This window comes from Pongo abelii, chromosome 6, assembly GCF_028885655.2.
Source record: "Pongo abelii isolate AG06213 chromosome 6, NHGRI_mPonAbe1-v2.0_pri, whole genome shotgun sequence".
Lineage (NCBI taxonomy): Eukaryota > Metazoa > Chordata > Mammalia > Primates > Hominidae > Pongo > Pongo abelii.
Genome location: NC_071991.2, coordinates 73909944 through 73923553, shown reverse-complemented (window position 1 = coordinate 73923553; position 13610 = coordinate 73909944). Strand labels below are relative to the sequence as shown.

At 34.3% G+C, this 13610-nt stretch overlaps 1 protein-coding gene across 1 annotated transcript in view; it reads right to left on the bottom strand.

The window, feature by feature from the left end:
• Window positions 1–8200: 8200 nt before the first annotated feature.
• The window catches only part of THSD7A (thrombospondin type 1 domain containing 7A), a 481161-nt gene continuing 475751 nt past the window's right edge, over window positions 8201–13610 (bottom strand). Inside the window, exons 27-28 of the mRNA XM_002818197.5 lie at window positions 12408–12495; window positions 8201–11722 (exon numbers count right to left, since the gene is read on the bottom strand). Of these exons, the coding sequence (XP_002818243.3) occupies window positions 11638–11722; window positions 12408–12495 (173 nt within the window). The 3' untranslated portion in view covers window positions 8201–11637. The remainder of the gene's footprint in view (window positions 11723–12407; window positions 12496–13610) is intronic.

Sequence of the window (13610 nt, the reverse complement as noted above, 5' to 3'; positions counted from 1 at the left end):
TGGGACCTCTGTTTCTCTCAATTGTCACATCCTTTATATTTCCCCCTCTTAATGCGCCCAGATCAGGCGGTCATCTTCCATGTTCTAGCACTTCTTATCATTTTTACCCTACTTAATTTTTCTGAATGGCATTTTCCCACCAACCAGTATGTTGTAGTTCCTTGTTTCTTTGTTGTCTCTTTTCCCTCATTAGAATGTATGCTCCGTAAACACAAGTTTTGTCATTTTTCTTTTCAACTATGTCTTCAAAGCCTAGGATGGTGTCTGGCACATAATAGATTCTCAATAATTATTATGGAATGAATGAATGGGTAGAGATGCACGCCACACGCCACTGCCTGTATTCAGTGAATACTTACACTACATCTTCTCATTTGTTTGAGAGAAGATGGTTTTCTCAGACTCTCAGCTTTAATTGTCTGCAATTCCCTCTATACTATAGGATAAATATAGTTTGCCAGCAGTTATTACATTAGTGAAGCAATTGAGGAATGTTAGAACTGAATCTTTTCATGTGGTAAATAACATTCTCATTACACCTGTCCTTGGATTGACCATTGATATTAGGTTTCCCATATTTTTCAACTTCCTCCAACTATCCCTGGATGAAAGACAAAAGCTTCTGATGTGTTTGTTGTTCTTGTACTTCATAGCCAAGTTCTAACAGGATGTTTTGGGAGATATATAGCAATAATCCAATTAGGCAAGCATTTGTTCCATTTTTTCCCCCAGATGTCTTTGATGTACATTTTCCCTCTACCTACTTATTAGCCTCAAAAATTAGGGCTGGATATCTAATCAGAAAGACAATCAGTTCTCTGAACTTCCAAGTTGATGTTTTATGAATTTCTAAGTCCACATGAGCTGCAAAAGTTTTGCTCATTATTTGGTAAGCACTGACCACTACAGACAGAAAAGGGCCTTTTCTTCTTTTTTTTTTTCTTAGCTGTTCTCACTAATGTTGCAGAAACATTTTTTTCAGTCCATTAAATTTAACTTCAGGCAATTGCTAAAATGTAAGATAATTCCTTTTCGTTATTCCTTTGGCACATCTGAAGTACAGTTTCACGTTAGCAACAATGAGCCAGAGGGTTAAAAAAATTAAAATTATTTTGGAAGATAGGGACTTAGGCAGAAAAAAAGGTCCATTCCAAAACGACAAATATTTAGCATCATTTTTACTTTTATTTATACAGAAGGACCCTCATTTATGATTGCTTTTTAAATTGGCTTTATAAATGCATGATTAGGAGTAAACATTGTTGAGTTTTATACTACATCAAAGATCTTGACTCTCAACTTCCAATCAATATTTTGTATCAGGCTGGGTGCGGTCACTCATGCCTGTAATCCCAGCACTTTGGGGGACCAAGGTGGGTGGATGGCTTGAGCCAAGGAGTTCAACACTAGTCTTGGCAACATAGCAAGACCCTGTCTCTTCCAATAACAACAACAAAAAATTAGCCAGGTGTGGTGGCGTGTGTTTATAGTCCCAGTTACTTGGGAGACTGAGGTAGAAGGATTGTTTGAACCTAGGAGGTCAAGGCTGTAGTGAGTTTATTTTGCCATTGCACTGGGCACATGCGAGACCCTGTCTCAAAAAAAAAAAAAAAACAGTTTGAAGCATTAAAAATAAACAGCTTGAGGGCCATTTCAAAAAGATAACTAAGAAATATTTTGTGAATATGTATATGTGCTGAGATTTCTTACTAATTTTACCAGTCCCCAATTCTCACAAATTAAAGACAGAAATAAGATCTTATAGACAAGATCTTGTGTTATTTATTTAAACTTTTCATTCACAAAACACAGTGAGCAGTGTTTCTGTCTACTTATGTTGTTTCCATACTTCAGTGAATACCAACATGATACAACACATATCCTTGTATTATATTATTGTGCATGTTTTATATATCTGTCACTTCTCTATTCACACATGCACACATGTATATATAATACACAAATCATTATCTGTCAATCATCTATTTCTAGACATTGGGGTCAGTTTTTAGAAGTGGAATTACTAGGTTAAAGGATATGCTTATTTATAATTAAAAATAGTATTTACATTGCCCTTTATTGACTTGATTATCAATTAATACTACCTCTACTAGAAATAAAAAAGAACGATACTTTTGTTTTTCTTATATACTTGATCAGATAGTGGATTGTCAAATTTCATTTTCCCCATCTATTGCATCATTGTTTTAAATAATATTTCTTTAATTATAAATGCTCATGAGAATCTTTTTGGTAAATTCAAAAGCTACTTATTATATTTTCTTCTTTGTTCTTCGGGCCGTCTTCTCATATCCTGACAATATGAGAAATTGTCAGGTTTTAGTCTTTTCTTGGTTTCCTTTTCTTAAACTTTGTAAAATATGCAGGATCTGACCATTGTCCGTGGTAGGTATTGCTCTCTTAATACTTCCATACGAATGGACTGTCTCTACACTTGGCATTATCATCTAAGTAAGATAATGTACCAATTTATTGCTACATCTGCTTTCATTATAAGTCCATAATTACATTTAAATCTTTCTGGCTAGGAATTGTTGATTTTAGAAAGCCAATATGATGCCTATTCTGAAGAGAATTGTATCAAAAGCCTCTTTAGTTTTTATCACTGAACAAATGTTGCCGTAATGTTTTTGCAACATGCATTTATATCATGATCACTACCAGACATAGCCTGAGTCTATCATTGTAGGAGACATTTTAATTTAATTTTCCCATGGATTATTCCATATAAAGATTAGAATTCATGAGCATACCAACATTAATTTTTAAGGGTCATTTATATAAGTCTCTGATTATAATCCTTTCCACTATACCTCCTTCTACAGCCAGGATACTTTTCTACTTGACTTATTTTATAAACCATTTTTTCCCCATAGATAGCAAGGTAGTGCCATCAGAAGACAAGACCTATACCCTCTGGCAAACAAATTGTACAAAGTGATAAACATTCAAAATAACCCCCTGCCAGGAGACAAATATTGTAAACACGCGAACCTTTTATAAAGATAAATTGTGAAAGGGTACAGTTATACTTCAGCTGTCAGCATAGCCGCTGGAGGGTCACTGGGGATGTGGTGTGACAGGATTCTCGCTAAACTCACTGTGTTTATAAAAGACTGGGACACAGGTCCACGCTATCCACTAAGATGCTGGCTTTCCCTCTGTAGTACTTTCTGGCTGATTCTGATTTTGAAATTCTTTTTACTTCTCAAGGAAATCAAGACATTGTTTTCGACAAGGAATGGATTTTAAATGGTCTATTAAAGTATTTACATGGTTGCTGAATGTCCTCCTCTATTGTTTCAAAGCAAATTATGGGAATTTGGAAGCACTTTGAATTGTTACTCTATTCTGTTTTTTCCATTTTATTTCTGCTCTGAAGCAAATAGTATATAATTTGATTATTACTGACATCATAAAATCAGTTAATTTTATTTAAGATTGAAAAGTATAATCAGACTGCTTTTATATCCTGGATCAAAAGCTTTTTAGGAATTTGAAATTGTCCTTTGCTTAATTTTCCGGTATTCCAAGCTCTCTTGCCTACTTCCCCTGGAATAATTTCCTATTAATTTAAGTTAATTCACTTAAATTACAATCGAGTGAAAAACTACAATAGAATTATGTGTTTTGCAGACCCTGTTTTCAATATAGTTTTGTAAATCCCATAGCCCACATCTTACTGGAGTATCCTTAGCTATTTAATATCACTCCTCTATGATGCCAGTCTCAGTTACTGTTTTTCTTTCTTCAACTGCTCTGTTACTGTTCTGTTCTTGTCAGCATTGTGCATTCTAAGTGTTTAGAGTAACATATATCTGGCAAGCGAAATGAATATAAGATATATTTATGAGAGTAGAGTACCGACAGCTTTAAGCTATGGATAAGTCAGTTGGTTTTTTAACTCTAGTGGCCTCTTCATAATTAATCCACTATTTATTATTATCTACTCTTTAGTCATAAACTTTGTACTTCACTAATTCTTTTGTTCATTTATTCACCCAAAAAGAAATCATAATTCTTACTATGTGCTGAGTATTATTCCACGCGAGGAACAAAACAAAGACCTGGCCTCTCTCATTGTGTGGGAGAGAGAAAAAAAACAAACGACAGGAAGATATGTAATGTCAGGTGCCATGAAGAAAACAAAAGAAGGGCAGGAGAAGAGAGAGTGATGGGATAGTCAAGGAAGGCTTCTCAGAGGGGGGTCCATTTGAGCAGAGACCTGCATGAAGTGGGGGAGCAGCCGTTCCTATAACAAGGGGAAGTTTCTAGGTAGAGGTAGGAAAAATGTCAAAGCTCTGAAGAGAATGTGTAGTTTGATAGAAGGTTGGGCTCCAGCTTCATCACTTCCAGTAACACTGTGCTCAAGGGTGAGCATGAATGGGAGTGAGCACACATAGGGGCTAGCTAGGATAGAGAGAGAATATCCAGCCTCACAACAGGCAGGGGGACAGTGAGGTGGCCACAGCCATGGTGGGGGAACCTCTGCCTGAGATGGCAACAAACAAAGATTGTGGGGAAATGGAATCCCAAAATTTATTTTTCCTTCTTTATAGAAACGTTAAAATTTAGGGCCAGGTGCAGTGGGTCATGCCTGGCCGAGATAGGCAGATCATGAGGTCAGGAGATGGAGAACATCCTGGCTTACACAGTGAAACCTCTCTACTAAAAATACAAAATATTAGCCAGGCGTGGTGGCACACGCCTATAGTCCCAGCTACTTGGGAGGGTGAGGCAGGAGAATCGCTTGGACCCAGGAGGCAGAATTGCAGTGAGCTGAGATTGCACGACTGTATTCCAGCCTGGGCGACAGAATAAGACTGTCTCAAAAAATAATAAAATAAAAATTAGTTGATGGCCTAAAATTAACAACCATATTGGCATCATCAGAATTGTCATTTGAAAATTATATGTAATAGAAGGTCAAGTCCAAATATCCAGACATATATGAAAAGATGAAAAGCTGCTCAAATTTGCTACTAGTCAAGGAGATGAAAGCAATGATAGGGATTGATATTTTGATTAGCCTGGATTGGAACTTTGATAACTCGGATACTTTGATAACTCTTATTGTTATCAAAAAGCTATGGGATTTGCCTTAGGTGTTACCAAAGACAGGATGAAGGACATTTTTATAGTGTCTGAAAACAGTAATAGGAAAAAAAAATGAAGCTGTTTCTTAATTGTATCTACTAAATTCACCCATTTCTCTCTTCCTCTCTCACGCTCTTCCATCTCACTCCCCACTATCATATTTATAATGTCATATGATCAAGGAGAAAAATATGACAGGATACATATCAGATTGTTAACTTGAGTTAACTTGGCTGGGAGATGCTCTGGAAGAAGGTGAAAGGGGGAGGGGAAATCATATAAAAGTACTGCAATATCAGAAACCCTGACTACATTTATGCATTTTCGTATATGTATAATATCTTTTCAGAGTAACTGACACTGATGGGAGGTATAAATTGAAGTGTGTGTGTTGTGGAATATATACAGATTTTAATGAAAGAATCACTAGGGACACAGAAGTAGCAAAAATAAAATGTAGACCAGTAATATTCATATCTGTGTTTGTAGGGCATAAATTGGAATTGCAAGATAAAAAATGAAGTTAGCTATTGGACTATGAAAGTCCAGATATCTAGAAAAAAATCTGTGTGATACATTGAAAAATTTTTTCACCTAGTTGCATTTGTAATGAGTAATACAGAAAAGAAAAAGACTAGAAATTACCATTTTTCCATCAAGCATGTAGGCTAGCTACATGTTCTGAGTGGTTCACAGATTGAGGGCTTAAATGGTTCCCTACTTACTTATATTTTAGCAAATAGCTATTTCAGAAAATGTTTTAACTAACTGCAAACTACCCCGGAAGTAACTTGTCTAAGTTGTGTGTCCCTTCCTGAATTTGTTAAGGCATGAGTTTCTGCTTTGACTTTTAGGTTTGTTTTTTTGTGGGTAGACACAGGGACAAGAGACAGCAAGGGATGTGCCTTGTGACTGATTGGGTGGGAAGAGCTGTACTCTGTTATAGAGAGTTTCCTCATCCTCTGCTGCTGCCATTTTTGAATTGACTGAAAACCAGGAGGTCCTTTGTCCATGATTCACCTGGTGGCTTCAGCCAACTTTCAAAGTAAAAGTTTGCATTTCTTGAACTTTCTAAATTGGAGTTGTTATACGACCCAGGAAAAGGCAATACAGTAGGTAAAAGGATTTAGGTATTCACTGGAAAAAAATTTTAATCCATATTTAAGAAGCAATTGGTGCAAATCAAAACACAGATACACATGATTAGAATGAAAATGATTTCCGTATTTATGTTTGTCAGCAATATAGTTATTTACAAATAACCCATATGAAAATGTAAAAAAGCATATTACATCTTCACATGCCATCTGTATTGACTGAATAAAGCTTAGTGACATTATTTGCAAATCTGTAGTTAATTGTACATAGACATTTTGTGCGTTAAAAAGGAAATGTACATAATGTAAAATAAATTACATTACGCAATTTACAAAGTAATATTAACAAAAATTCTTAGACAGCTGCCTCCTTATTTAAACAAAATAAATATTCAGGTAGTTAAATTAACATAAAATACACATTTACGGAATAATAATTTATAGAAAGACAGATTGCAAATTTAATAAAGTTATATTTTACAATGATAGATACTGATCTCTTCAAATCTGTGTGATTGATAGAAATGGAGAAAAAAGTACCAGAAAAGGAATCTAAATGTTTACTTTCTAAAAATAAACACAAACAGATTTCTGAAAAATGGGGAAAAGTTTACTGAGGGTTAAAAGTAGGTAATCTAGAAACTATGGCTTAAAAACAGAATAAATCTACAAAACACAACAAGACTGACAATTATATTCTAAATAATATAGAGATTTTTGATCACTGAAAACATGACTCCCACAAACTAAAGCTCTTCATATACTCCCCATTTTTAAGATCTGACCTGGTAGAAACACAAAAAAATAAAAATGCAAAATTAACTGTTTAGCATTAGTTTCATTCATTTAATAATGTAGACATAACCATTTTTCAGTGTCCCTGCTAGATATAAGATTATTATAACACACTGCAAACCATCCTTTTTATAAATGGATAACTATTTGCTTGGCTCACACACCAGTTTCTGATACCTGAAATCCTGTCCTGCAGCCAGGGCCGCCTGAGGGCAGGACCTGGGGAGACTCTTATTCCCAGAACAGGCAGATGGAGTTCTCACAACTAAACTAGTCCCAGGAAAGATCACATTCTGACAAGATTCCTCACAGATTTGCTCAAGAACTACTGTTCTTTCAACACCCTCAATCTAAGAGCGGAAATAGAAGAACCCACACTTGAATTTGATAATATTTTTATAAACAGGAGATCCTAGATCATTTGGGAATTGTGCTTCTCATGTACTATTCAGACCCATGTCAGCTTTAGAACAGGCTCTCCCTTCTGTATGGTACTGAAAAGTACAGGCCTCCCTCACTGTGTTGTGGTGTGGAATGTGAACAAAGACTCGAGATGGAGACAGGAGGATATGGGGTGGTCTAAAGCAAGTGTAGGCATGGCCATTTTTACAGAAAAGGGCTTTTTTTTTTTTTTTTTTTTTTCCTGCATGCCTTCCACATTTTTCCTTTTCCCTTTATTCATTTCTTTGACCAGTGGATTTGGTGTAAGTCAGGATATTCACACTCTGAGTGAGTGACACTTTGATTCTAATAGGGAAGGAAATATAGGAATTCTTTTAAATTAAAAAATTGGGCATGTTTAGTGGGAAGTAGGTAAGAATAGCTGTTGAGAGTAGAAAGAGACCAAGCAGAGAAAATAATCAGAAAGGGCCAAGGATACAGGTTGTTGGGGGAGGTAAATAAATGTGTGAGAGATCTATTCAATTCCTGTGAGAAGGAAGATGTGAATTTACCTGGAAATGCCCAGGAACTTAACAGGGGTCTGATTAAGCTACAATGACCACTGCCACCTACCTGAGGTTGGGGCAGGGAAAAATCAAACTCCTAATACCATGGCCTAAAGACATGTACATTACGTAGGGGAAAATACTAACCCCCTCTAGAAACACACTTAGAGTAAAAGTCAACATGTTTCAGTGCTATCTTCACTCATTAAGCATTTTTTCCTTCTTTTGGATGTCTTAAGTACCTATGTATAAAAAAGCCATTACTAACTTTTTTTTTTTTACAGTGCCTAGCAGAATGTCTTATGTGTCAATAAATATTTGCCTTGTTAGAAGTAATTTGTGCTTTGTTATAAGTAATTAAAAACAAGCTTTTATGCACTCTTTTTAAATTCACTTAAGCTACACCGTAGTGTCCTCAAAAAAGGCTTTGAAATTAAGATTACAGTCCACATATTGGATTAGGTATTGATAAATAAGCAAATCAGCCCCTTTCAAAAGAGATCAGTTAGTCCTATTCTACATGGTTTCTAGTGAAATAGTCCAGCAAAATCATATAATACTGTGTCAAACTTTTTCTGCTCTTCTTCTTTTAAAAACCAAACAGACCTTCATTCTAGGGAACAGCAGTTCTACATCTTTTACCCCCTCGGTAAGGTAAAAGTGTCAATAGAGAAGTTACTACTATATTCCCCTCTCAAATTTTTAGAAGGAACAGGAAAAATAAGGTTTTGATGAAATTCCAATAAAATATTTAACTCATTATTGTCTCATGCCAGAAACAAAAATAAGGCCATTTTCATGTCATAAACCTGAATATAATAACCTTCCATTTGTCCAAAATAGCCAGATTGCTACATTCTCCTCTTTCCACCTTTCTAACGAGGTTATCCAGTATTTATTTATCCTAACAGTGACCTTCCAATATGTTCTCTAATATTAGGTTCAATATGACCTAATTTCCTCTCTCATATATGTGTGTGTGTGTGTATGTATATATATATATATATGCATATATGCTGTAAAATCTAATCAATTTATGAATAAAGTGTCTTGTATTTTTCATAACATTCTATAATTTTGATTTTCTAATTTAATTCTTATAGGTAGGATGATACTAATCTTTTCTGAATTAATAACATTTTACAATATCTTAAGTATAGCTTTAGTAGATATTCTATCCCACATTTCAAAATTATTAGGCGTTGCACACATTTCATAAGAATTTTTCAAGTAACCACAATAGAGTTTTTCTTAACTATTTTGGACAAATGGAGTTTATTTTATTCAAAGAGATCAACTTTAGGATTATCTGGAAGACCCCTGAGTATATATATTGACAATCACAGTTTTAGAGTAACAATATTATTTTTTCTTCAATAAAACAGATAAAAAGGATTTTGTTTTTATGGTTTTCTTTGTTTAAATCCTTGCTTTAAAGTAAAATTTTCATCTTTCTGACTACCTGTTCTCTTTGAAATGATTTATATTTCCTAATATAGTGAATATTGAATGAGGAATTAGCACTTACTGCATTTAGTTCTTATTGAAATACATACAAATATTTTCATTTTGGGGACAATGACATCCTAACCTGATGTCTTTTGTAATCTTTGCAAATACTCTAATGAACAGCAGGGGGAGTTCATACTCCAGTATGAAGGTAAAATACCTTCTAAGCCAAAACACTTTTACAGGAACACAGCTGTTTAAGATAAAATAGCATGTTATATTATTTTTCAAATATCCTGAAAAGCTAGTGTCCTCTCTCACAAAGGTTGTTGCAATAATGTTGCCTGAAAATGGTATTGCTTTTTAATGGCACCTTTTGAGTTTTTTCATTTGCAAGAAGTCTGCTGAGTTAAATATTGTTCCACTGTGCCATTCCCAGGGCTACATCTGTAGAAAATATAGCTACTTCTGATACAGTGGGAAATGTAATGACTGTAAATTCTCACCTTTGAACACCGAACAGTCAGTGGGTAAATGAATGAAAATGAAAGATGACACCATGGAGAGTTAGCATTAAAAAACATCCAGACCAGGGGTCAGCAAAATATGACCTGCAAAGGTGGCCTACTGGCTGTTTTTGTAAGGAAAGTTATATGGGAAAACAGTTAAATTCATTCTTTTATTTACTAAGATTGCATTAGCAGAATGGCAAAGTTGAGAAGTTGCAACATAGACCTTGTGAAAAATATTTTCTATATAGTCCTTTACAGAAAAAGTTTGCCACTCTTGGTCTAGATATGTAATGAAGTCTTGGACAAGATATTTATTCTTCTCTTTTAAAATTTTAGTTTTGAAATCATACATTGAAGAGATTGCTTCAGATTTTGCCAGTGAGAAAGGCAAAAGACTATGGATTTTGAAATACTGCCTGCAAGACAGACATTCAATCTGAAACTGGGAAATCAAAGAGAAAGAAAAATCAACATATAATTTTGATTTCCTTTAGTTACAAAAGTCATTGATACATTATTTTCTCCATCTGCTCAAAATTAAAAAGACATCCAGTTCCTTTTTTTTCTTAACAAATATAAAAATCTAGTCATAAACAGCCTTCAAAGAACAATTACAATCCAACTAGAGGAATCCACCTTTTAGAGGGTTAAGGGGTTAGGGACTTCAACACTTAAATTACCGCCGTGTTGTCAATTTCACAATGGCTGCGGTGATGAGGAAGTGTGTGTACAGCAGGTGTAATAGCTGATTTCATCTTGCTGCCATCCAAACTGAACTTTACTCTCTTCAGGATACAAGAACTTGCAAATGTCTTCATGCCACTCTTGGCACAGATGTCTTCATCCCGTATGAAAAGAGGCAGTTTCTATGGCAATACTGGTTAAGCGCCTATCATGCTGCACTAATATAGTGCAAAAATGTGCCTTCCATATAGCAAAAAAGATGCAGGCAACCAGTTTGAAAATCAGGGAAAGTAGAAACGTATTGTATTAACACAAGTAAATGAGTTTTCCAGACAATTACCACTATAAAATACTGAACTTGAGGACTCGTTCTTCTAAGATGCTAGTATTTGTCCAGCATTCTTACTTTGGAGAGAGACAAGAATGAAGTCTTAAAAAAGAGGCTTTGTCTCTGAAATGCAGGTCAATAAAATCTACCATTGACCACCAAGATGCTGAATTTATTCAATGGATTTTCTGCTTAGCTTAGAGCTTATTTGTTATGCATTGTTAAAATTGCTTATTAGCAAGTACATAATCTGACATAATGTGTATCATTCAACTGAGTACACATGTTAATTTGACTACAGTATTGTGGAGATCTTGGTAGTAGCTCTTCATGCTAGGAACTTCTATGGATTAACACTGCAGACAGTCTTGTATCAGGCATCCTAACTGGCCAATTCCACCATTATTTTTTAGAGATGAAGGTGGTTTTTCAGTTGGTAGATTTCAGGAAAGATGACATAAAACTTTCAGAATGCAGCATGTATTCAGCTAAATCTCCTATAATTCTCACGGTTGATGGTCTGTATATAAGTGGTACTGTCTTAAATATCTCCAGTGGCAGTATGATTTTCACTCTTGCCTTTATGATGCCCTTTTTAAAAATTAAAATATATTTTAATCCACACAGTTTGGATACATTTGTTGTGGCCTCTGGACATCTATGAAGTCAGAAAGCCGAAACTGGTTGTTGCCAGGAAAAGTTATATGTTACATGTCGGCATCTCCATCATAGGCTAAGGTTAAAGGTTTCAGTCGGTTGTTTTGCCTTCTTTGGGGTTTCTTTGGCTTTTTGCTGTAAAAAAATTCGGAATTAGGAGAAAGAAAATCAGTTTCTAATTGTAAATTTGATTGCTTTAAGCGAAAAATGTAAAAGCAAATTGATAAACTGAAATTGCCTCGTTGCCTGCATTGCCTAAAGTCTACCTTAGAATTTGATTTTCTGATCTTGAATTTCAGTTTTATGCTTTGAATAAACTCTAAGTAAACTTCAAGTGTTTTACTATCCTACAAAAGATAAATTATCCAAGTGGGATTCTTTTAGTATTAACAACAGAAATAAAATCATAGTAGGGTCATTTTCATTTGGCCAGAAACCTTTATAAATAATGCATAATTTATAAATAATACATGTTTTAAAAGATAGTTGAATATGATCAGGTATTACTGTAATATCTTCCTCCATTAGTAATTCAATATAAAAATCTACAGTTCACCATATTTAGTACAAAGCAATATTCTCTTGAAAGTATGCAAGAGAACATACTCGAGAAGATGACCTGCAGCAAGTTCTTGCTCATCTTTACAAACGAAATGGCTCAGATCTGGTAGCTTTTAGCCCATCTAGGACTAAAGCCATGTTTATTTAGAAATTCATGTGAACACCAGATAAATGTAGAGTACTTATTTGAGACATTAGTTTGCTGTTTCTGTGTTACAATTAAGTATCTCTTTGGATTTTTAATTATTTAAACACTCACCAAGCTAGATAAATCATGGAGACAATAAAGATGAGTAACACAAATGCCCCAGCTGCTACACCGTAAACCCAGGTCTTTAGTCTCCCATCTAAGAAGAAGGGATATTAGTCATTAATTTACATTAGTCTGGTATACATGAGGCAGTCTTTAACTATGACCAATGATCAGTCATATATGACCAATTTCTTTCAAAACCCAGAAAGAATTATTGCTTCAGCACAGTTAATGATTAATGCAAAGCTGCTATTATGAGTTAGATTCTGCTTCATTAAAGATAAGCTATCAAGGAAAATTGAACTGAAAAATTATAAATGTTTGACATCACATTTCACGTTTCTTTGGCTAAACTTCAGCTACCTTTCATCTCAATTTTACTTCAAACTCAATATATGTGTAATGCTATATAAACATTTTCTTCTGATTTTCAATCTATTTTGAGAATTGCAATGATAAGAAAAGATGAAAAATGCAATTTTAAGAAAGTTTCTACAAACTAGAGTTAATGCATATAGGTATTTAAACAAAACCTTGTCATTTTTATTCCAGGTAAAATGAAAGTGAATATATTTAACATTTTATGGAATTAATAATCTTTTATCTAGTCAGCACTTACAATGTGCTTTAAAATTGGCTGACAATGTCATTTTCAAAAACAACTGGTTTGGTTAACATATAAAAGGATCTATAAATAATTTTTTTCTACCTTTTCTATTATATGGAATCAGACATAACAGGAACTTTTGTAATTTGGGTTTCTGGTCTCATCTTTGAACTCCTCAGTTTTATGCTCTGAATAAACTTCAAGCACAAGATGTTATTAATGACACTGGCTAATTTAATTTGATCCTCACATCAACATATATTTTCTGTTGCAATTAAATATTTGATCTTAGTGTTAAAATTATAGATTGGACAAAATTGACCTCACATAGACTCTGGTTTATTCAGTATTTGAAAGGCATCAAATGGAAATTGGTACTGTGGAATTTTTTCGCCTGGAGTTAGATCAAGTTAGAGGTTCATTTGCTGGGAATAAACTCAATTAATATTCTAAATATCCTTTCTTTCTAATCCTAAAGATTTTTTTTTTTTAATTTGAGCTCAGTTTAGAATCAAAAGAGCTGTTCCATGATTGAGGTTCTCTGTGTTGAGAGTTTCTTCAACAAATGTTTTTTGGGGTTTTTCAAAATCAAAGAATATCTA